Raw genomic sequence first — 25,832 nt, forward strand, 5'->3', positions numbered from 1 at the left:
GACTACACTAGACCTTCTTCCATGTACTTTACCGTACTGTAGGACCTAGAGCACACAGATTAATAAGGACACATCCAACCCTAGATAGACATCAGTAGCATTCTGTGCCTGCTGCACTTGACCCTGCTGTCTACAATACTGTCTACACCTACTGTCCACACCTACTGTCTACACCTTCTGTCCACACATACTGTCTACACATACTGTCCACACATACTGTCTACAATACTGTCCACACATACTGTCTACACCTACTGTCTACACATACTGCCTACACCTACTGTCTACACCTTCTGTCCAAACATACTGTCTACACCTACTGTCTACACATACTGTCCACACATACTGTCTACAATACTGTCCACACATACTGTCTACACATACTGTCCACACATACTGTCTACAATACTGTCCACACATACTGTCCACACATACTGTCCACACATACTGTCTACAATACTGTCCACACATACTGTCTACAATACTGTCTACACCGACTGTCCACACATACTGTCCACACATACTGTCTACAATACTGTCTACACCTACTGTCCACACATTCTGTCTACACATACTGTCCACACATAGTGTCCACACCTACTGTCTACACATACTGTCTACACCTACTGTCTACACATACTGTCCACACATACTGTCTACACCTACTGTCCACACCTACTGTCTACACATACTGTCTACACATACTGTCAACACCTACTGTCCACACATACTGTCCACACACATACTGTCTACACATACTGTCAACACCTACTGTCCACACATACTGTCTACACATACTGTCTACACATACTGTCTACACATACTGTCAACACCTACTGCCCACACATACTGTCCACACATACTGTCTACACATACTGTCCACACATACTGTCTACAATACTGTCCACACATACTGTCTACACATACTGTCCACACATACTGTCTACAATACTGTCCACACATACTGTCCACACATACTGTCCACACATACTGTCTACAATACTGTCCACACATACTGTCCACAATACTGTCTACACCGACTGTCCACACATACTGTCCACACATACTGTCTACAATACTGTCTACACCTACTGTCCACACATTCTGTCTACACATACTGTCCACACATAGTGTCCACACCTACTGTCTACACATACTGTCTACACCTACTGTCTACACATACTGTCCACACATACTGTCTACACCTACTGTCCACACCTACTGTCTACACATACTGTCTACACATACTGTCAACACCTACTGTCCACACATACTGTCCACACACATACTGTCTACACATACTGTCAACACCTACTGTCCACACATACTGTCTACACATACTGTCCACACATACTGTCTACACATACTGTCTACACATACTGTCTACACATACTGTCAACACCTACTGTCCACACATACTGTCCACACATACTGTCTACACACACTGTCTACACATACTGTCTACACATACTGTCCACACATACTGTCTACACATACTGTCTACAGGACATTACTCTCAGAATACTGCCCACTTCATCAGATAGAAAGACCTGGGTCTCCCTGGGTTACGAGGGACTGGGCTGAAATGAATATTGCGAGGCTCGACTACACTAGACCTTCTTCCATGTACTTTACCGTACTGTAGGACCTAGAGCACACAGATTAATAAGGACACATCCAACCCTAGATAGACATCAGTAGCATTCTGTGCCTGCTGCACTTGACCCTGCTGTCTACAATACTGTCTACACCTACTGTCCACACCTACTGTCTACACCTTCTGTCCACACATACTGTCTACACATACTGTCCACACATACTGTCTACAATACTGTCCACACATACTGTCTACACCTACTGTCTACACATACTGTCTACACCTACTGTCTACACCTTCTGTCCACACATACTGTCTACACCTACTGTCTACACATACTGTCCACACATACTGTCTACACCTACTGTCTACACCTACTGTCCACACATACTGTCTACAATACTGTCTACACCTACTGTCCACACCTACTGTCCACACATTCTGTCTACACATACTGTCCACACATGGTGTCCACACCTACTGTCTACACATTCTGTCTACACATACTGTCCACACATGGTGTCCACACCTACTGTCTACACATACTGTCTACACCTACTGTCTACACATACTGTCCACACATACTGTCTACACATACTGTCTACACATACTGTCAACACCTACTGTCCACACATACTGTCCACACATACAGTCTACACATACTGTCTACACATACTGTCAACACCTACTGTCCACACATACTGTCCACACATGCAGTCTACACATACTGTCTACACATACTGTCAACACCTACTGTCCACACATACTGTCTACACATACTGTCTACACATACTGTCTACACATACTGTCAACACCTACTGTCCACACATACTGTCCACACATACTGTCTACACACACTGTCTACACATACTGTCTACACATACTGTCCACACATACTGTCTACACATACTGTCTACAGGACATTACTCTCAGAATACTGCCCACTTCATCAGATAGAAAGACCTGGGTCTCCCTGGGTTACGAGGGACTGGGCTGAAATGAATATTGCGAGGCTCGACTACACTAGACCTTCTTCCATGTACTTTACCGTACTGTAGGACCTAGAGCACACAGATTAATAAGGACACATCCAACCCTAGATAGACATCAGTAGCATTCTGTGCCTGCTGCACTTGACCCTGCTGTCTACAATACTGTCTACACCTACTGTCCACACCTACTGTCTACACCTTCTGTCCACACATACTGTCTACACATACTGTCCACACATACTGTCTACAATACTGTCCACACATACTGTCTACACCTACTGTCTACACATACTGTCTACACCTACTGTCTACACCTTCTGTCCACACATACTGTCTACACCTACTGTCTACACATACTGTCCACACATACTGTCTACAATACTGTCCACACATACTGTCTACACATACTGTCCACACATACTGTCTACAATACTGTCCACACATACTGTCCACACATACTGTCCACACATACTGTCTACAATACTGTCCACACATACTGTCTACAATACTGTCTACACCGACTGTCCACACATACTGTCCACACATACTGTCTACAATACTGTCTACACCTACTGTCCACACATTCTGTCTACACATACTGTCCACACATAGTGTCCACACCTACTGTCTACACATACTGTCTACACCTACTGTCTACACATACTGTCCACACATACTGTCTACACCTACTGTCCACACCTACTGTCTACACATACTGTCTACACATACTGTCAACACCTACTGTCCACACATACTGTCCACACACATACTGTCTACACATACTGTCAACACCTACTGTCCACACATACTGTCTACACATACTGTCCACACATACTGTCTACACATACTGTCTACACATACTGTCTACACATACTGTCAACACCTACTGTCCACACATACTGTCCACACATACTGTCTACACACACTGTCTACACATACTGTCTACACATACTGTCCACACATACTGTCTACACATACTGTCTACAGGACATTACTCTCAGAATACTGCCCACTTCATCAGATAGAAAGACCTGGGTCTCCCTGGGTTACGAGGGACTGGGCTGAAATGAATATTGCGAGGCTCGACTACACTAGACCTTCTTCCATGTACTTTACCGTACTGTAGGACCTAGAGCACACAGATTAATAAGGACACATCCAACCCTAGATAGACATCAGTAGCATTCTGTGCCTGCTGCACTTGACCCTGCTGTCTACAATACTGTCTACACCTACTGTCCACACCTACTGTCTACACCTTCTGTCCACACATACTGTCTACACATACTGTCCACACATACTGTCTACAATACTGTCCACACATACTGTCTACACCTACTGTCTACACATACTGTCTACACCTACTGTCTACACCTTCTGTCCAAACATACTGTCTACACCTACTGTCTACACATTCTGTCCACACATACTGTCTACAATACTGTCCACACATACTGTCTACACATACTGTCCACACATACTGTCTACAATACTGTCCACACATACTGTCCACACATACTGTCCACACATACTGACTACAATACTGTCCACACATACTGTCTACAATACTGTCTACACCGACTGTCCACACATACTGTCCACACATACTGTCTACAATACTGTCTACACCTACTGTCCACACATTCTGTCTACACATACTGTCCACACATAGTGTCCACACCTACTGTCTACACATACTGTCTACACCTACTGTCTACACATACTGTCCACACATACTGTCTACACCTACTGTCCACACCTACTGTCTACACATACTGTCTACACATACTGTCAACACCTACTGTCCACACATACTGTCCACACACATACTGTCTACACATACTGTCAACACCTACTGTCCACACATACTGTCTACACATACTGTCTACACATACTGTCTACACATACTGTCAACACCTACTGCCAACACATACTGTCCACACATACTGTCTACACATACTGTCCACACATACTGTCTACAATACTGTCCACACATACTGTCTACACATACTGTCCACACATACTGTCTACAATACTGTCCACACATACTGTCCACACATACTGTCCACACATACTGTCTACAATACTGTCCACACATACTGTCCACAATACTGTCTACACCGACTGTCCACACATACTGTCCACACATACTGTCTACAATACTGTCTACACCTACTGTCCACACATTCTGTCTACACATACTGTCCACACATAGTGTCCACACCTACTGTCTACACATACTGTCTACACCTACTGTCTACACATACTGTCCACACATACTGTCTACACCTACTGTCCACACCTACTGTCTACACATACTGTCTACACATACTGTCAACACCTACTGTCCACACATACTGTCCACACACATACTGTCTACACATACTGTCAACACCTACTGTCCACACATACTGTCTACACATACTGTCCACACATACTGTCTACACATACTGTCTACACATACTTTCTACACATACTGTCAACACCTACTGTCCACACATACTGTCCACACATACTGTCTACACACACTGTCTACACATACTGTCTACACATACTGTCCACACATACTGTCTACACATACTGTCTACAGGACATTACTCTCAGAATACTGCCCACTTCATCAGATAGAAAGACCTGGGTCTCCCTGGGTTACGAGGGACTGGGCTGAAATGAATATTGCGAGGCTCGACTACACTAGACCTTCTTCCATGTACTTTACCGTACTGTAGGACCTAGAGCACACAGATTAATAAGGACACATCCAACCCTAGATAGACATCAGTAGCATTCTGTGCCTGCTGCACTTGACCCTGCTGTCTACAATACTGTCTACACCTACTGTCCACACCTACTGTCTACACCTTCTGTCCACACATACTGTCTACACATACTGTCCACACATACTGTCTACAATACTGTCCACACATACTGTCTACACCTACTGTCTACACATACTGTCTACACCTACTGTCTACACCTTCTGTCCACACATACTGTCTACACCTACTGTCTACACATACTGTCCACACATACTGTCTACAATACTGTCCACACATACTGTCTACACATACTGTCCACACATACTGTCTACAATACTGTCCACACATACTGTCCACACATACTGTCCACACATACTGTCTACAATACTGTCCACACATACTGTCTACAATACTGTCTACACCGACTGTCCACACATACTGTCCACACATACTGTCTACAATACTGTCTACACCTACTGTCCACACATTCTGTCTACACATACTGTCCACACATAGTGTCCACACCTACTGTCTACACATACTGTCTACACCTACTGTCTACACATACTGTCCACACATACTGTCTACACCTACTGTCCACACCTACTGTCTACACATACTGTCTACACATACAGTCAACACCTACTGTCCACACATACTGTCCACACACATACTGTCTACACATACTGTCAACACCTACTGTCCACACATACTGTCTACACATACTGTCTACACATACTGTCTACACATACTGTCAACACCTACTGCCCACACATACTGTCCACACATACTGTCTACACATACTGTCCACACATACTGTCCACACATACTGTCTACACATACTGTCAACACATACTGTCAACACATACTGTCTACACATACTGTCTACAGGACATTACTCTCAGAATACTGCCCACTTCATCAGATAGAAAGACATGGGTCTCCCTGGGTTACGAGGGACTGGGCTGAAATGAATATTGCGAGGCTCGACTACACTAGACCTTCTTCCATGTACTTTACCGTACTGTAGGACCTAGAGCACACAGATTAATAAGGACACATCCAACCCTAGATAGACATCAGTAGCATTCTGTGCCTGCTGCACTTGACCCTGCTGGATCCTTTATGGATTATAGTGAGACTGTTAGAGAGATCCAGGACCCCCTCTCCCCTCTCTATCCCACCCAGGGCAGCCTGCTCCCCTCAGTAATCCTGCTCTTCCTGGGCCCCCTCAATCCCCTGGGGCTCCATCTCAAGCTGCAGATAATGTCAGGAACGACACCAGGGACATGAGAGAGGGAGGAGAGGGAGGTGGGAGGTGGGTAAAGGGCAGCCCCAGGGGGAGATATGATAGGGGATAGGGTGTTTACAGGAGAAAAGCATCATTATCAGAACTGGCCCTCCATGTCAGAATGTGTAGTTAAGGTCCAACTGCTTCTCAAAATCTGCCCGTGCCCAGTCCAGTCTGTCTGATCCACTGTCAGAACAACCCAATGATAAGGAGTCATATACAGTATAGTAACCTACAGAACAACTCATTCTAACCATGACCATAACCATGGCTATGTAGCCCAACCACAGCTACCATAACCATGGCTATGTAGCCCAACCACAGCTACCATAACCATGGCTATGTAGCCCAACCACAGCTACCATAACCATGGCTATGTAGCCCAACCACAGCTACCATAACCATGGCTATGTAGCCCAACCACAGCTACCATAATCATGGCTATGTAGCCCAACCACAGCTACCATAATCATGGCTATGTAGCCCAACCACAGCTACCATAACCATGGCTATGTAGCCCAACCACAGCTACCATAACCATGGCTATGTAGCCCAACCACAGCTACCATAATCATGGCTATGTAGCCCGACCACAGCTACCATAACCATGGCTATGTAGCCCAACCACAGCTACCATAAACATGGCTATGTAGCCCAACCACAGCTACCATAACCATGGCTATGTAGCCCAACCACAGCTACCATAACCATGGCTATGTAGCCCAACCACAGCTACCATAACCATGGCTATGCAGCCCAACCACAGCTAACATAACCCTTCAGAGAGAGGGACAATCACAGCTAACATAACCCTTCAGAGAGAGGGACTACCACAGCTAACATAACCCTTCAGAGAGAGGGACTACCACAGCTAACATAACCCTTCAGAGAGAGGGACAACCACAGCTAACATAACCCTTCAGAGAGAGGGACAACCACAGCTAACATAACCCTTCAGAGAGAGGGACAACCACATCTAACATAACCCTTCAGAGAGAGGGACAACCACATCTAACATAACCCTTCAGAGAGAGTGACAACCACAGCTAACATAACCCTTCAGAGAGAGGGACAACCACAGCTAACATAACCCTTCAGAGAGAGGGACAACCACACCTAACATAACCCTTCAGAGAGAGGGACAACCACAGCTAACATAACCCTTCAGAGAGAGGGACAACCACAGCTAACATAACCCTTCAGAGAGAGGGACAACCAGAGCGAACATAACCCTTCAGAGACAGGGACAACCACAGCTAACATAACCCTTCAGAGAGAGGGACAACCAGAGCGAACATAACCCTTCAGAGACAGGGACAACCACAGCTAACATAACCCTTCAGAGACAGGGACAACCACAGCTAACATAACCCTTCAGAGACAGGGACAACCACAGCTAACATAACCCTTCAGAGAGAGGGACAACCAGAGCGAACATAACCCTTCAGAGACAGGGACAACCACAGCTAACATAACCCTTCAGAGACAGGGACAACCACAGCTAACATAACCCTTCAGAGACAGGGACAACCACAGCTAACATAACCCTTCAGAGAGAGGGACAACCACAGCTAACATAACCCTTCAGAGAGAGGGACAACCACATCTAACATAACCCTTCAGAGAGAGTGACAACCACAGCTAACATAACCCTTCAGAGAGAGGGACAACCACAGCTAACATAACCCTTCAGAGAGAGGGACAACCACACCTAACATAACCCTTCAGAGACAGGGACAACCACAGCTAACATAACCCTTCAGAGAGAGGGACAACCACATCTAACATAACCCTTCAGAGAGAGGGACAACCACAGCTAACATAACCCTTCAGAGAGAGGGACAACCACAGCTAACATAACCCTTCAGAGAGAGGGACAACCACAGCTAACATAACCCTTCAGAGAGAGGGACAACCAGAGTGAACATAACCCTTCAGAGACAGGGACAACCACAGCTAACATAACCCTTCAGAGACAGGGACAACCACAGCTAACATAACCCTTCAGAGACAGGGACAACCACAGCTAACATAACCCTTCAGAGAGAGGGACAACCAGAGCGAACATAACCCTTCAGAGACAGGGACAACCACAGCTAACATAACCCTTCAGAGAAAGGGACAACCACAGCTAACATAATCCTTCAGAGAGAGGGACAACCACAGCTAACATAACCCTTCAGAGAGAGGGACAACCACAGCTAACATAACCCTTCAGAGAGAGGGACAACCACAGCTAACATAACCCTTCAGAGAGAGGGACAACCACAGCTAACATAATCCTTCAGAGAGAGGGACAACCACAGCTAACATAACCCTTCAGAGAGAGGGACAACCACAGCTAACATAACCCTTTAGAGAGAGGGACAACCACATCTAACATAACCCTTCAGAGACAGGGACAACCACAGCTAACATAACCCTTCAGAGAGAGGGACAACCACATCTAACATAACCCTTCAGAGAGAGGGACAACCACATCTAACATAACCCTTCAGAGACAGGGACAACCACAGCTAACATATATGAAATCTAATGCAGCACCAAGACTGAAACAGTGGTGGTTACTGTAATATTAGATGTTATAGAAAGAGCTAACAAAGCATCTATCAAAGCAGGGCAAACACAGAAGGGATAACCTTTCTCTTTTCCTCCATTCATCTTCCCATTTCTTATTTATTTTCATATTTCATATCTTGCTCCCTCACCCAGACAGGCCCAGCTGTGCCACCTCTCCCTCACTCCCTCCTTTCTCTCTCCACTCCGCTTCTCCTTCTGTTTAGGGGAGTGAACGGGACAGGGATCGGCCTGCAATCCCGCCTCCAATGGTGTAAGCACTAAATGAATGATCTCTAATCCAGGAGGAGTTAATCCCTGGGCTTGGCTGGTTGGCTGGTTGGCTGCCTGGCTGGTTGGCTGCCTGGCTGGTCGGCTGGTTGGCTGCCTGGCTGGTTGGCTGCCTGGCTGGTTGGCTGCCTGGCTGGTTGGCTGGTTGGCTGCCTGGCTGGTTGGCTGGTTGACTGCCTGGCTGGTTGGCTGCCTGGCTGGTTGGCTGGTTGGCTGCCTGGGTGGTTGGCTGCCTGGCTGGTTAGCTGGTTGGCTGCCTGGCTGGTTGGCTGCCTGGCTGGGTGGCTGCCTGGCTGATTGGCTGGCTGGCTGCCTGGCTGGTTGGCTGCCTGGCTGGTTGGCTGCCTGGCTGGTTGGCTGGTTGGCTGCCTGCCTGGTTGGCTGGTTGGCTGCATGGCTGGTTGGCCGCCTGGCTGGTTGGCTGCCTGGCTGGTTGGCTGCCTGGCTGGTTGGCTGCCTGGGTGGTAGGCTGCCTGGCTGCCTGGCTGGTTGGCTGCCTGGCTGGTTGGCTGCAGGGCTAGGTGATGGGGAGCAGTACCCCTCCTCTCCCCCATTTTGCTTCTCCCTTTACCCCTCCTCTTCTATCCCCCAATCTCTAGTCACGAGCCCTCAGCCATGGGCCCAAAGCTTCTTAATTCTCATTAGCACTGGTAATGGGGTCTCCCTACACAAATGAACTTTAGTCATGGGTTTGAGATACACCCTGACATCCTCCTCTACACCCCCCCACACACACATGCAACTCCCCGCTGAGCTTCTCCTCCCTTCCAAGCAGTCAGCATCTCAGTGGGACTGTGGCTCTGACTATCTCTGGTGTATTTCAGGTTTAAAAAGGCTTCTGAAGTTTGTCATTTCCGCTTTGAAATTTCAGATTTGATTTGATTGGATCAACCCCTACAAAAATGTCCATTAATTTAATTATAATCCACCATAACAATTAACATTTCCTGTTGCTGCAGGATTATTTTCCGGCTGTAGAAAACTGGCTCAAATTAAGATCTTACATCTGTATGGGTTAAAGTCAGGGGAAGTATATGTACTGTATAAGTGTGTGTAGATGTGTGTGTCCACGCAAGTGCACGTGTGTGTGTACTCACGGTCCTCGCGGGTTTGGATGTACAGGACATTGCTCCTGACCCCGTCCCCAGCCTGTGTGTAGGCCAGCACCTGGACACTGTAGTTAGTGAACTTCTCCAGCCCTCTCAGCTCCACCTGCTCACGAGTTGTAGTGATGTTCTGCATCTCTCCCCATTCTGACAGAGAGAGAGAGAGAGAGAGAAAGAGAGAGAGATAGAGAGAGAGAGAGAGAGAAAGAAAGAAAGAAAGAAAGAAAGAAAGAAAGAAAGAAAGAAAGAAAGAAAGAGAAAGTGATAGAGAGAGAAAGTAAGCCTTGTTTGCTCATGAATCTCAAGTGCACAAATTGGGAGGATAATACAGGTTAGGGAAGGTAAACAACTATTTATTTTTAATTCCAGGTAAACCAAAGACAGATTGGGAATGGGGTGTGTGAAGGGTTAGGAGCCAGATGAGGAGAGGGGTGTGAGTTAAGGGTTACCACACACAGAGACAGACAGGTGGGGAGCACCAGTGTTTGGTACAGGTTCACACACCCATGTTAGACATCAGACAGACAGGTGGGGCCATGGGTTTGGGGTTTAGTTAGAATGATAGTGGTGATAATTACTCTGCATGGGCCCCTGTGCCTGGCCCCCACAGCACCCACCTCCGTCAGGGAAGAGGGACCAGAACACCACGCGGTAGCCCTTCAGCACGCCATGCAGCGTCAGACGCGGGGGCTCCGCCCACGTGATCACCGCCTCGTCTGACGTCACCGAGATGGCCCGCACGTTCTGGGGTGGCTGGCTGGGCACTGGGGGTAGGAGAAAGGTCATAGGTTAACATCACAGAGGGCTATAGTGTATGTTATTGAACACAGCTATCTCTGACTAATAGGACAGAAATGATAGTAATTGCAAAAAAATACTATTTATTCCAATCTTCAACTTTCAATCACTGCAACGGGGAAATAAACAGATGTAGAAAGGGAGGGATGACAGAGAGAGAGAGAGAGAGAGAGAGAGAGAGCAAGGGAGGGAGGGGCAGGTATAGCCGTCATTGTAAATAAGAATGTGTTCTTACCTGACTTGCCTAGTTAAATAAAGGTTAAATAATAAATAATAATAGTAAGGATGAAGGGAAAGAGGGATACACAGTAGAATATAACAGGGCAGACTGGACTGTTATTAACAGGATGTTAATGAGATGCAGACGGAGGATAAGGGTTAACATGAAGGATGTTGATGAGATGCAGACGGAGGATAAGGGTTAACATGAAGGATGTTGATGAGATGCAGACGGAGGATAAGGGTTAACATGAAGGATGTTGATGAGATGCAGATGGAGATTAAGGGTTAACATGAAGGATGTTGATGAGATGCAGACGGAGGATAAGGGTTAACATGAAGGATGTTGATGAGATGCAGATGGAGGATAAGGGTTAACATGAAGGATGTTGATGAGATGCAGACGGAGGATAAGGGTTAACATGAAGGATGTTGATGAGATGCAGACGGAGGATAAGGGTTAACATGAAGGATGTTGATGAGATGCAGACGGAGGATAAGGGTTAACATGAAGGATGTTGATGAGATGCAGACGGAGGATAAGGGTTAACATGAAGGATGTTGATGAGATGCAGACGGAGGATAAGGGTTAACATGAAGGATGTTGATGAGATGCAGACGGAGGATAAGGGTTAACATGAAGGATGTTAATGAGATGCAGACGGAGGATAAGGGTTAACATGAAGGATGTTGATGAGATGCAGACGGAGGATAAGGGTTAACATGAAGGATGTTGATGAGCTGCAGACGGAGGATAAGGGTTAACATGAAGGATGTTGATGAAATGCAGATGGAGATTAAGGGTTAACATGAAGGATGTTGATGAGATGCAGACGGAGGATAAGGGTTAACATGAAGGATGTTAATGAGATGCAGACGGAGGATAAGGGTTAACATGAAGGATGTTAATGAGCTGCAGACGGAGGATAAGGGTTAACATGAAGGATGTTGATGAGATGCAGACGGAGGATAAGGGTTAACATGAAGGATGTTGATGAGATGCAGACGGAGGATAAGGGTTAACATGAAGGATGTTGATGAGATGCAGACGGAGGATAAGGGTTAACATGAAGGATGTTGATGAGATGCAGACGGAGGATAAGGGTTAACATGAAGGATGTTGATGAGATGCAGACAGAGGATAAGGATTAACATGAAGGATGTTGATGAGCTGCAGACGGAGGATAAGGGTTAACATGAAGGATGTTGATGAGATGCAGACGGAGGATAAGGGTTAACATGAAGGATGTTGATGAGATGCAGACGGAGGATAAGGGTTAACATGAAGGATGTTGATGAGCTGCAGACGGAGGATAAGGGTTAACATGAAGGATGTTGATGAGATGCAGACGCGTGTGGACGGAGGACAATGTGTCCAGCTGTGTGATAATTGCAGCTGTAGAAGCAGACGCGTGTGGACGGAGGACAATGTGTCCAGCTGTGTGATAATTGCAGCTGTAGAAGCAGACGCGTGTGGACGGAGGACAATGTGTCCAGCTGTGTGATAATTGCAGCTGTAGAAGCAGACGCGTGTGGACGGAGGACAATGTGTCCAGCTGTGTGATAATTGCAGCTGTAGAAGCAGACGCGTGTGGACGGAGGACAATGTGTCCAGCTGTGTGATAATTGCAGCTGTAGAAGCAGCAGCGGCAGACAGACAGACATTCTGAGAGCGTGTGTTTTAGCTATCACTACCATTATCATAATCAGGATCTACATCTAGCTCTGTCATTAAGGCTGCACACACAGGGGAGAGGGAGGGACGAAGATGTTGTCTGTCTGTCTGATGTAAAGATGAAAAAAGAGAGTATTGAGAGAAGGAGACAGGGGGATTCCCCAATGAAAGCAAGGGGAGAGAGATTGAGGAGAAAAACAAATTGAATGATAAAAAAAGAAAGGGTGTGAATTGAAAGGGAATACAGAGGAAACCAGTGAAGAAGAGAGAGGGGAAGGAAGAGAGAGAGGCAGAGTGGCCAAGCATATTCATAGAGTAATGGGCCTCTCTCTCTCTCTAAGTCTAATGAGGGAGCTAATTAGAACTGGAGAGTGATGGGGGATGTGCTGCATGTTCATCTCCTCCATTTTGTCTCAGAGGCTGTGTGTGTGAGAGTGTGTTTGCACAACTGAATCAATGCATGGTGCATCTCTATTCTTATTGGCGCATCTCTATTTTTTATTCCTGTCGGCAAGTTAAACAAATCCACCTGTTCTGCTATGCGGATGACACGCAGCTCTATCTACCAATCAGATCCAGTGACCAAGCTAGCGTGGCTACACTTCACATGTCTCTTGCTGACATCAAATGTTGGATGTCTGACAATTTTCTCCAGCTCATGAGAAGAAATCAGAGGTTGTTTTATTTGGCCCCCACCTTGCTAGAACCCAGATTGTAAATGACCTTGGTCATTTGTCTACCAAAGTCAAAACTACTGACAAAAGCCTTGGTGTCTTCTTTGACCCTTACCTAAACCTTGAACTGCATGTCCTGCTTTTATCATCAAAAAATATAGCTAAGTCTTTTATTTCAGTCACTGATCGATCCTGCGAAGTTATACTTGATTTTATTTCCTCACAACTAGATTACTGTAGCTCGTTGTAGACATGTCTCAGAAATCACTCCATCATCTACAAAATGCTGCAGCTCGGCTTTTAACAGAATGTTACCATATTACCACACCTATTTTAGCTTGGCTACCAGTCACGTTTAAGCCCAGGCTTGGTTTAGCCCGGTCCTATATCTCAGATCCTTTATCTCCCTACGAGCCAGGACGCAGCCGGAGATCCTCTGAAGGGACCTGTTGATCATTCCAAGTCTAGGTTGAAAACGAAAGGAGACCAGACATTTGCCATTAGGGCCCCTAGACTTTGGAATGTTCTGCCAGAGCAGATCAGTGCATCTTTTGAAATCGCTTCTGAAGACCCACTTTTATAAAGGTGCTTTTAATGTGTGATTTGAATGAGTCGTCTTGTTTCATTCTCCTTCCTCCTGTCTTTGTTTCTTTGATTGCACTTTCATTGTATTATTTTATGATGTGAAGCACTTCGTTACCTGTATCGAAAAGAACTATACAAATAAATAATAATGATTACAAGCAGAGTATGAATCTCCTCCCATCACCAACCCCGCCCTCTCTCTCTCTCTCTTGCATTCACCCTCCCTCCCTCCCTCCCTCCCTCCAGTCTTACCATCCTCCAGTGTGGTAGCGTTGATCTCAGTGCTAGAGGGGCCAGTACCAGCCCTGTTGAAGGCCTGGACCACCACTCCATACTGGGCAAACTTCTTCAGGTTGTCCAGAGTGTACACCTCGCTGTCCCCTGTGGCCTTCATCTCCACAATGCTGTACTGGCCGTTACTGCCCGGCCCGTTCTCACGGTAACCAATCTGGTAGCCCCGGATCACCCCGTTCTGAAGCTCCTTCCTGGGGGCCTGAGAGGGAGAGGCAGAGGACAGCTCTGTCAGGACACTGACTGGAGATCAATGATGGTTCGTTTGAATGTCTCAGTTGTTATGGTATTATAGCATGAAGGAAAAGAGGCATGATGGTTAATGACGTTTACCCTCCATGTGACCCGTATGCTCTGCGACGTCATTGGCTGGAGGATCACATCCATAGGGGGCCCATCAGGTTCTGTTGACGTGAGATGTTGAAATGAGGGTTTCAATGACACCAAACAAGACAGCATTTTAATTAGGGGTGTGTTTGTGTGTGTGTGTGTATATAAGTGTGTGTTAGACTTACGTGCTTCCTCAGTGCTGATGGTGAGCTCCTTGCTAGGCTGGCTGCGTCCGATCTTGTTGAAGGAGTACATGCGGATGCTGTAGACACAGGCAGGGTGCAGCTCCACGATGTTAGCCTGGTTGTTAGTGGGGGAGATGTTCCTGGTGGTGTACTTGTGATCCCAAGTATCTGTAACAAATAGAAGCAGATAGAGAGGACATTAGAGGACCAGAGAAAAGGGAGTTAGATTGAGGACAATTGGGATGTGAGGGTTTACAGGGTTGGACTGGTTGGACTCGTACCAGACTTGTTCTTATACTCAATGTCGTAGCTGGTGATGATGCTGTTGCCGTCGAACCTCTGGATCCAGCGCAGGTTCATACTGCGGTCCTTCACCTCTCTCACCTCCAACTCAGGAGGGTCAGGAGGCTCTGTGTGTGTGAGTGGAGGATGTTAGGTATCAATTTGACCTCAATCACTGGTCGGTCAACAGTGAGCCTATGTGCAGTAATAGCAGAGTGAGAGAGATAGGCACCTTGCACGGTAAGTTGGATGAGTCCTCGCCCCTCTCCGTATGAGTTGATGGCATGGCAGGAGAAGAAGACTGAGTCCCCGCGCTCCGCTGGCTTCAGCTGCATGGGGACAGCAACACACATAGAAGACAGAGAGACGGCATGGAATATTTAGTGGTCAAAACTACCCAGCATACACTACTGTACCCTTTAGTACTTTCATCTCAACTCAATTGAGCTCTGTTCTAAATTCTAATGCTCTTCAATTTCAATTCTCTCTCAATATTTTGCCCTCTTTCGTCAGTGTCTAACCTTGAGCGTGGAGATGACCTCGTCCCCTTTCTTGTTGATGGTGATGGAGTAGCGGGGGTTCCTCTCGGCGTCGATGACGGTGTCGCCCCTCTCCCAGCGGATGATGATGGGCTGCTCTCCCCGCGCTGTGCAGTTCAGCTCCTTCACCTGGCCCTTGATGGCCATGGTGGTGTTGGGGTGTGACGTGATCATGGCTGGAACTGGAGACACACACAGAGAGATAATCATGAATATTATAAATAGATATGGCAAAATGAGAGAAGGAAAGAGGGATGGGTATTTGAAAAATCAAGGAACTGTACAGGTGTGTAGAAAATAGAAATCGACCCTCGATCACTATCTGTTTTCATTTCACGCTCCGAGCCCTCGTGGCCCTCCCTCCTCTCTCCTCTCTCCTCCTCCTCTCTTCCCCTCCTCTCTTCCCCACCTCTCTCCTCCTCTCTTCCCCACCTCTCTTCCCCACCTCTCTCCTCCTCCTCTCTTCCCCACCTCTCTCCTCCTCCTCTCTCCTCCTCCTCTCTTCCACACCTCTCTCTTCCTCCTCTCTTCCCCACCTCTCTCCTCCTCCTCACTTCCCCACCTCTCTCCTCCTCCTCTCTTCCCCACCTCTCTCCTCCTCCTCTCTCCTCCTCCTCTCTTCCCCACCTCTCTCCTCCTCCTCTCTCCTCCTCCTCTCTTCCCCACCTCTCTCCTCCTCCCCTCTTCCCCATCTCTCTCCTCCTTCTCTCTTCCCCACCTCTCTCCTCCTCCCCTCTTCCCCTCCTCTCTCCTCCTCCTCTCTTCCCCACCTCTCTCCTCCTCCCCTCTTCCCCTCCTCTCTTCCCCACCTCTCTCCTCCTCCTCTCTTCCCCACCTCTCTCCTCCTCCTCTCTCCTCCTCCTCTCTTCCCCACCTCTCTACTCCTCCTCTCTCCTCCTCCTCTCTTCCCACCTCTCTCCTCCTCCTCTCTTCCCCACCTCTCTCCTCCTCCTCTCTTCCCCACCTCTCTCCTCCTCCTCTCTTCTCCACCTCTCTCCTCCTCCTCTCTTCCCCACCTCTCTCCTCCTCCTCTCTTCCCCACCTCTCTCCTCCTCCTCTCTTCTCCACCTCTCTCCTCCTCCTCTCTTCCCCACCTCTCTCCTCCTCCTCTCTTCCCCACCTCTCTCCTTCTCCTCTCTTCTTCACCTCTCTCCTCCTCCTCTCTCCTCCTCCTCTCTTCTCCAGCTCTCTCCTAATCCTCTCTTCCCCACCTCTCTACTCCTCTCTTCTCCACCTCTCTCCTCCTCCTCTCTTCCCCACCTCTCTCCCCCTCCTCTCTCCTCCTCCTCTCTTCCCCTCCACTCTTCCCCACCTCTCTCCTCCTCCACTCGTCCCCTCCTCTCTTGCCCACCTCTCTCCTCCTCCTCTCTTCCCCACATCTCTCCTCCTCCTCTCTTCCCCACCTCTCTCCTCCTCCCCTCCTCCCCACCTCTCTCCTCCTCCTCTCTTCCCCACCTCTCTCCTCCTCCTCTCTTCCCCACCTCTCTCCTCCTCCTCTCTCCTCCTCCTCTCTTCCACACCTCTCTCCTCCTCCTCTCTTCCCCACCTCTCTCCTCCTCCTCTCTCCTCCTCCTCTCTTCCCCACCTCTCTCCTCCTCCTCTCTTCCCCACCTCTCTCCTCCTCCTCTCTCCTCCTCCTCTCTTCACCACCTCTCTCCTCCTCCTCTCTCCTCCTCCTCTCTTCCCCACCTCTCTCCTCCTCCCCTCTTCCCCACCTCTCTCCTCCTCCTCTCTTCCCCACCTCTCTCCTCCTCCCCTCTTCCCCTCCTCTCTCCTCCTCATCTCTTTTCCACCTCTCTCCTCCACCTCTCTTCTCCATCTCTCTCCTCCTCCTCTCTTCCCCACCTCTCTCCTCCTCCCCTCTTCCCCTCCTCTCTCCTCCTCCTCTCTTCTCCACCTCTCTCCTCCTCCTCTCTTCCCCACCTCTCTCCTCCTCCTCTCTTCCCCTCCTCTCTCCTCCACCTCTCTTCCCCACCTCTCTCCTCCTCCCCTCTTCCCCTCCTCTCTCCTCCTCCTCTCTTCTCCACCTCTCTCCTCCTCCTCTCTTCACCATATCTCTCCTCCTCCTCTCTTCCCCTCCTCTCTCCTCCACCTCTCTTCTCCACCTCTCTCCTCATCCTCTCTTCCCCTCCTCTCTCCTCCACCTCTCTTCTCCACCTCTCTCCTCCACCTCTCTTCTCCACCTCTCTCCTCCTCCTCTCTTCCCCACCTCTCTCCTCCTCCTCTCTTCCCCACCTCTCTCCTCCTCCTCTCTTCTCCACCTCTCTCCTCCTCCTCTCTTCCCCACCTCTCTCCTCCTCCTCTCTTCCCCACCTCTCTCCTCCTCCTCTCTTCTCCACCTCTCTCCTCCTCCTCTCTTCGCCACCTCTCTCCTCCTCCTCTCTTCCCCACCTCTCTCCTCCTCCTCTCTTCTCCACCTCTCTCCTCCTCCTCTCTCCTCCTCCTCTCTTCTCCACTCTCTCCTCCTCCTCTCTTCCCCACCTCTCTACTCCTCCTCTCTTCTCCTCCTCTCTCCTCCTCCTCTCTGCCCCACCTCTCTCCCCCTCCTCTCTCCTCCTCCTCTCTTCCCCTCCTCTCTTTCCCACCTCTCTCCTCCTCCACTCGTCCCCTCCTCTCTTCCCCTCCTCTCTCCTCCTCCTCTCTTCTCCACCTCTCTCCTCCTCCTCTCTTCCCCACCTCTCTACTCCTCCTCTCTTCTCCACCTCTCTCCTCCTCCTCTCTTCCCCACCTCTCTCCCCCTCCTCTCTCCTCCTCCTCTCTTCCCCTCCTCTCTTCCCCACCTCTCTCCTCCTCCTCTCTTCTCCACCTCTCTCCTCCTCCTCTCTTCCCCACCTCTCTCCTCCTCCTCTCTTCCCCACCTATCTCCTCCTCCTCTCTTCTCCACCTCTCTCCTCCTCCTCTCTTCGCCACCTCTCTCCTCCTCCTCTCTCCCCCACCTCTCTCCTCCTCCTCTCTTCTCCACCTCTCTCCTCCTCCTCTCTCCTCCTCCTCTCTTCCCCACCTCTCTCCTCCTCCTCTCTTCCAGACCTCTCTCCCCCTCCTCTCTCCTCCTCCTCTCTTCCCCTCCTCTCTTTCCCACCTCTCTCCTCCTCCTCTCTTCCCCACCTCTCTCTTCCACCTCTCTCCTCCTCCTCTCTTCCCCACCTCTCTCCTCCTCCTCTCTCCTCCTCCTCTCTTCCCCACCTCTCTCCTCCTCCTCTCTCCTCCTCCTCTCTTCTCCACCTCTCTCCTCCTCCTCTCTTCCCCACCTCTCTACTCCTCCTCTCTTCTCCACCTCTCTCCTCCTCCTCTCTTCCCCACCTCTCTCCCCCTCCTCTCTTCCCCTCCTCTCTTTCCCACCTCTCTCCTCCTCCACTCGTCCCCTCCTCTCTTCCCCACCTCTCTCCTCCTCCTCTCTTCCCCACCTCTCTCTTCCACCTCTCTCCTCCTCCTCTCTTCCCCACCTCTCTCCTCCTCCTCTCTCCTCCTCCTCTCTTCCCCACCTCTCTCCTCCTCCTCTCTCCTCCTCCTCTCTTCCCCACCTCTCTCCTCCTCCTCTCTTCCCCACCTCTCTCTTCCTCCTCTCTTCCCCACCTCTCTCCTCCTCCTCTCTCCTCCTCCTCTCTTCCCCACCTCTCTCCTCCTCCTCTCTCCTCCTCCTCTCTTCCCCACCTCTCTCCTCCTCTCTTCCCCACCTCTCTCAACCTCCTCTCTTCTCCTCCTCTCTCCTCCTCCTCTCTTCCCCACCTCTCTCCTCCTCCTCTCTACTCCTCCTCTCTTCCCCACCTCTCTCCTCCTCTCTTCCTCACCTCTCTCAACCTCCTCTCTTCTCCATCTCTCTCCTCCGCCTCTCTTCCCCACCTCTCTCCTCCTCCTCTCTTCCCCTCCTCTCTCCTCCACCTCTCTTCCCCACCTCTCTCCTCCTCCCCTCTTCCCCTCCTCTCTCCTCCTCCTCTATTCTCCACCTCTCTCCTCCACCTCTCTTCCCCACCTCTCTCCTCCTCCTCTCTCCTCCTCCTATCTTCCCCACCTCTCTCCTCCAACTCTCTTCCCCACCTCTCTCCTCCTCCTCTCTTCCCCACCTCTCTCCTCCTCCTCTCTCTTCCTCCTCTCTTCCCCACCTCTCTCCTCCTCCTCTCTCCTCCTCCTCTCTCCTCCTCCTCTCTTCCCCACCTCTCTCCTCCTCTCTTCCCCACCTCTCTCAACCTCCTCTCTTCTCCTCCTCTCTCCTCCTCCTCTCTTCTCCACCTCTCTCCTCCTCCTCTCTTCTCCACCTCTCTCCTCCACCTCTCTTCCCCACCTCTCTCCTCCTCCCCTCTTCCCCTCCTCTCTCCTCCTCCTCTCTTCTCCACCTCTCTCCTCCACCTCTCTTCTCCACCTCTCTCCTCCTCCTCTCTTCCCCACCTCTCTCCTCCACCTCTCTTCCCCTCCTCTCTTCCCCACCTCTCTCCTCCTCCTCTCTTCCCCTCCTCTCTTCCCCACCTCTCTCCTCCTCCTCTCTTCCCCTCCTCTCTTCCACACCTCTCTCCTCCTCCTCTCTTCCCCACCTCTCTCCTCCTCCTCTCTTCCCCACCTCTCTCCTCCTCCTCTCTCCTCCTCCTCTCTCCTCCTCCTCTCTCCTCCTCCTCTCTTCCCCACCTCTCTCCTCCTCCTCTCTCCTCCTCCTCTCTTCCCCACCTCTCTCCTCCTCCTCTCTCCTCCTCCTCTCTTCCCCACCTCTCTCCTCCTCCTCTCTCCTCCTCCTCTCTTCCCCACCACTCTCCTCCTCCTCTCTCCTCCTCCTCTCTTCCCCACCTCTCTCCTCCTCCTCTCTTCCCCACCTCTCTCTTCCTCCTCTCTTCCCCACCTCTCTCCTCCTCCTCTCTCCTCCTCCTCTCTTCCCCACCTCTCTCCTCCTCCTCTCTCCTCCTCCTCTCTTCCCCACCTCTTTCCTCCTCTCTTCCCCACCTCTCTCAACCTCCTCTCTTCCCCACCTCTCTCCTCCTCCTCCTCTCTTCCCCACCTCTCTCCTCCTCCTCTCTTCCCCACCTCTCTCCTCCTCCTCTCTCCTCCTCCTCTCTTCCCCACCTCTCTCCTCCTCCTCTCTTCCCCACCTCTCTCAACCTCCTCTCTTCCCCACCTCTCTCCTCCTCCTCTCTCCTCCTCCTCTCTTCCCCACCTCTCTCCTCCTCCTCTCTCCTCCTCCCCTCTTCCCCACCTCTCTTCCCCACCTCTCTCCTCCTCCTCTCTTCCCCACCTCTCTCCTACTCCTCTCTCCTCCTCCTCTCTTCCCCACCTCTCTCCTCCTCCTCTCTCCTCCTCCTCTCTTCTCCACCTCTCTCCTCCTCCTCTCTTCCCCACCTCTCTCCTCCTCCTCTCTTCCCCACCTCTCTCCTCCTCCTCTCTTCCCCACCTCTCTCCTCCTCCTCTCTCCTCCTCCTCTCTTCCCCACCTCTCTCCTCCTCCTCTCTCCTCCTCCTCTCTTCCCCACCTCTCTCCTCCTCTCTTCCCCACCTCTCTCAACCTCCTCTCTCCTCCTCCTCTCTCCTCCTCCTCTCTTCCCCACCTCTCTCAACCTCCTCTCTTCCCCACCTCTCTCCTCCTCCTCTCTCCTCCTCCTCTCTCCTCCTCCTCTCTTCCCCACCTCTCTCCTCCTCCTCTCTTCCCCACCTCTTCCCCACACACAGGACAACCAGGACACACAGGACAGCCAAGACACACAGGGACAGCCAGGACACACAGGACACACAGGACAGACAGGACAGCCAAGACACACAGGACAGACAGGAATGACAGGACAGCCAGGACACACAGGAAAGCCAGGACACACAGGACAGCCAGGACACACAGGACAGCCAGGACACACAGGACAGCCAAGACACACAGGACAACCAGGACACACAGGACAGCCAGGACACACAGGACAGCCAGGACACACAGGACAGCCAGGACACACAGGACAGCCAAGACACACAGGGACAGCCAGGACACACAGGACAGACAGGAAAGACAGGACAACCAAGACACACAGGACAGCCAGGATACACAGGACAGCCAGGACACACAGGACAGCCAAGACACACAGGGACAGCCAGGACACACAGGACAGCCAGGACACACAGGGACAGCCAGGACACACAGGACAGCCAGGACATACAGGACAGCCAAGACACACAGGGACAGCCAGGACACACAGGACAGCTAGGACACACAGGATAGCCAGGACACACAGGGACAGCCAGAACACACAGGACAACCAGGACATACAGGACAGCCAAGACACACAGGGACAGCCAGGACACACAGGACAGCTAGGACACACAGGACAGCCAGGACACAAAGGACAGCCAGGACACACAGGGACAGCCAGGACACACAGGACAGCCAGGACACACAGGACAGCCAGGACACACAGGACAGCCAAGACACACAGGACAGCCAGGACAGACAGGACAACCAGGACACACAGGACAGCCAAGACACTGGGCCTGGGTCAAATAGGAGGGGAGAACCAAGCTCAGCCCAGGCCTGGGTCAAACAGGAGGGGAGAACCAAGCTCAGCCCAGGGCCTGGGTGAAACAGGAGGGGAGAACCAAGCTCAGCCAGGACCTGGGTCAAACAGGAGGGGAGAACCAAGCTCAGCCAGGGCCTGGGTCAAACAGGAGGGGAGAACCAAGCTCAGCCAGGGCCTGGGTCAAACAGGAGGGGAGAACCAAGCTCAGCCCAGGGCTGGGGTCAAACAGGAGGGGAGAACCAAGCTCAGCCCAGGGCCTGGGTCAGAGCGGAGAGAAAGAGAGAGAGAGAGAGAGAGAGAGAGAGAGAGAGAGAGAGAGAGAGAGAGAGAGAGAGACAGAGACAGAGAGACAGAGAGAGAGAGAGAGGCTACTCACTCTTGACAGTAAGAACCATGCTCTTGCTGATGTCAGAGCCCACTCCGTTGGAGGCCTGACAGAGGTAGTATCCCCGGTCATCCTCCAGGACATGACGGATCAGCAGGGAGCCGTTCCCCATGATCTGGATCCGACCAGTCAGAGGCACAGGGTGGTACTGCTGGGGGTTCCCTATACCTACAGGGAGGAACGGCACGGACAGGCCAACTCAAAGTTACCCATAGTGGTCATGGTCTCTAAGTTATGATGTTACAGTAGAGAATAAAAAAATTGTTTTACTAAGATGAATGGAATAGTAGACAGTTAGTTAGTTGATGTCAGTGCTGCAGGACCTTTGGCGTGTTTCCACATGACTTTGGGAGGAGGGTATCCCTCCACAGAGCAGTTGAGTACTCCTGCCTTCCCATAGATCCCATCCTGGTTGTTAGGCTGTACCACGAAGCGAGGGGGAACTGAGGTGAAAAATGTATATTGGTTACAATCAGTATAGAATAACAGTCATTATACATGATAACATCTCTAAAATGGTGGAGGTTCTTCATTATTCACCAATAATAACTATTCATTTCAAATGACACTTATACCCAATCAGCCCTTCCCTTGATTCTTCAACACCACACATTTTCAACCCTCTTGCTGCATCTCACCCACCACCTTTTTTCAACTACCTCCTCCCATCTCTTCTCATCTCTTCCCATCTCTTCCCCTCCTCCCATCTCTTCTCATCTCTTCCCATCTCTTCCCCTCCTCCCATCCCTTCCCCTCCTCCCATCTCTTCCCATCTCTTCCCCTCCTCCCATCCCTTCCCCTCCTCCCATCTCTTCTCATCTCTTCCCATCTCTTCCCCTCCTCCCATCCCTTCCCCTCCTCCCATCTCTTCCCATCTCTTCCCCTCCTCCCATCCCTTCCCCTCCTCCCATCTCTTCCCATCTCTTCCCATCTCTTCCCCTCCTCCCATCCCTTCCCCTCCTCCCATCTCTTCTCATCTCTTCCCATCTCTTCCCCTCCTCCCATCCCTTCCCCTCCTCCCATCTCTTCCCATCTCTTCCCATCTCTTCCCCTCCTCCCATCTCTTCCCATCTCTTCCCCTCCTCCCATCCCTTCCCCTCCTCCCATCTCTTCCCATCTCTTCCCATCTCTTCCCCTCCTCCCATCCCTTCCCCTCCTCCCATCTCTTCCCCTCCTCCCATCTCTTCCCCTCCTCCCATCTCTTCCCATCTCTTCCCCTCCTCCCATCCCTTCCCCTCCTCCCATCTCTTCCCATCTCTTCCCATCTCTTCCCCTCTTCCCATCCCTTCCCCTCCTCCCATCTCTTCCCATCTCTTCCCCTCCTCCCATCCCTTCCCCTCCTCCCATCTCTTCCCCTCTTCCCATCCCTTCCCCTCCTCCCATCTCTTCCCATCTCTTCCCATCTCTTCCCCTCCTCCCATCCCTTCCCCTCCTCCCATCTCTTCCCCTCCTCCCATCTCTTCCCCTCCTCCCTCTCTCACCGGTGACGATCAGTTGTCTCTCCCAGCTGACGGTTGCCGCGGCGTTGCTAGCAATGCAGGTGTAGTTGCCGTTGTGCTTCAGGGTCACCTTGGAGATCTGCAGGGAGCTCATGAACTCCTTGGTCTCTATGCCAACGCCGGAGGCGGAGCCAGGCACGATAAGCTGCCCATCTTTGTGCCAGGTGATGCGGATAGGCATGTCACCTGACGACACCACGCAGGCGATGTACATCAGCTTTCCCACCGACGTGGAAGGGATGTCAAAGGGCTGGATCAGGGGCGGCACTGGGGGGCAGAGGTTACAGAGGTCAGGGGTTAGAGGTCAGAGAAAGGGAGAGCGTGAGAGAGTGTGTGGACTGGATTGGACACCTTGGGTGTAGAGAGAGGGGCACAGAGCAGGCTGTTGTTGGCCAGTGTAGTATGCCCCCTGACTTGCCCACCCCTGCCATCTCCACTAGCCCATAATAGGGGCTCTGATTAGAAGCCAACTGGTGGAAGAAGTCATGCCGTTGCCATAGTAGCGGAGGGGGTGGGGGTGGGGGGTGCTACAGCTGAGACATCTAGGGGATTTAATCTGGGCCTCATTATGATTAATCGAATTAAATCAGGGACACACACACGCACACACACACCTCTACAGCTCCCCCAACACACACTCACCTCTACAGCCCCCCCAACACACCACACACACACCTCTACAGCCCCCCCAACACACCACACACACAAATACAGACCCCCAACACACCACACACGCACCTCTACAGCTCCCCCCCACATACACACACCTCTACAGCTCCCCCCACACACACACCTCTACAGCCCCCCCCCCCCACACGCCACACACACACCTCTACAGCCCCCCCAACACACACATATACATCCCTCTACAGCTCCCCCCCACACACACACACACACCTCTACAACCCACTCAACACACACATACACACACCTCTACAACCCACTCAACACACACACACACACCTCTACAGCCCCCCCAACACACACATGCACATCCCTCTACAGCTCCCCCCCCCACACACACACACACCTCTACAACCCACTCAACACACACATACACACACCTCTACAACCCACTCAACACACACATACACATCCATATAAAGCTATATGCTTTTAACACCATGGTGTGAAGACCCTGTTGAGCTGAGTGTCTGGTTACGTCTAGGAAGAAACATTGCCCAAACGTTGGTGACTTTCAACAAATCCACTGCATTGTAGTGAACAGCCTGTCATTGGTAGTTTTCATACCTACTCCCTTTCCCATACCTGTATTTCCCCTTGTCCCCCACCCCTGTCCAGTCCC

The 25,832-nt window shown here is 50.7% G+C and overlaps 1 protein-coding gene across 2 annotated transcripts in view; it reads right to left on the reverse strand.

Moving 5' to 3' along the window:
• The window catches only part of LOC110533100 (Down syndrome cell adhesion molecule-like protein 1 homolog), a 194,009-nt gene that overhangs the window by 88,720 nt on the left and 79,457 nt on the right, over window positions 1-25,832 (reverse strand). The window contains exons 9-19 of one of the 2 annotated variants that reach the window (XM_036990185.1): window positions 24,509-24,793; window positions 23,351-23,470; window positions 23,019-23,195; window positions 16,153-16,352; window positions 15,864-15,960; window positions 15,631-15,759; window positions 15,350-15,517; window positions 15,168-15,238; window positions 14,796-15,036; window positions 11,210-11,356; window positions 10,584-10,739 (exon numbers count right to left, since the gene is read on the reverse strand). In XM_036990185.1, coding sequence (XP_036846080.1) covers window positions 10,584-10,739; window positions 11,210-11,356; window positions 14,796-15,036; window positions 15,168-15,238; window positions 15,350-15,517; window positions 15,631-15,759; window positions 15,864-15,960; window positions 16,153-16,352; window positions 23,019-23,195; window positions 23,351-23,470; window positions 24,509-24,793 — 1,791 coding nt within the window. Of the gene's footprint in view, window positions 1-10,583; window positions 10,740-11,170; window positions 11,357-14,795; window positions 15,037-15,167; window positions 15,239-15,349; window positions 15,518-15,630; window positions 15,760-15,863; window positions 15,961-16,152; window positions 16,353-23,018; window positions 23,196-23,350; window positions 23,471-24,508; window positions 24,794-25,832 lie in introns of both variants that reach the window. The other variant, XM_036990184.1, reaches the window with a different exon arrangement.

Source organism: Oncorhynchus mykiss, chromosome 10 (genome assembly GCF_013265735.2).
Source record: "Oncorhynchus mykiss isolate Arlee chromosome 10, USDA_OmykA_1.1, whole genome shotgun sequence".
NCBI classification, from domain to species: Eukaryota; Metazoa; Chordata; class Actinopteri; order Salmoniformes; family Salmonidae; genus Oncorhynchus; species Oncorhynchus mykiss.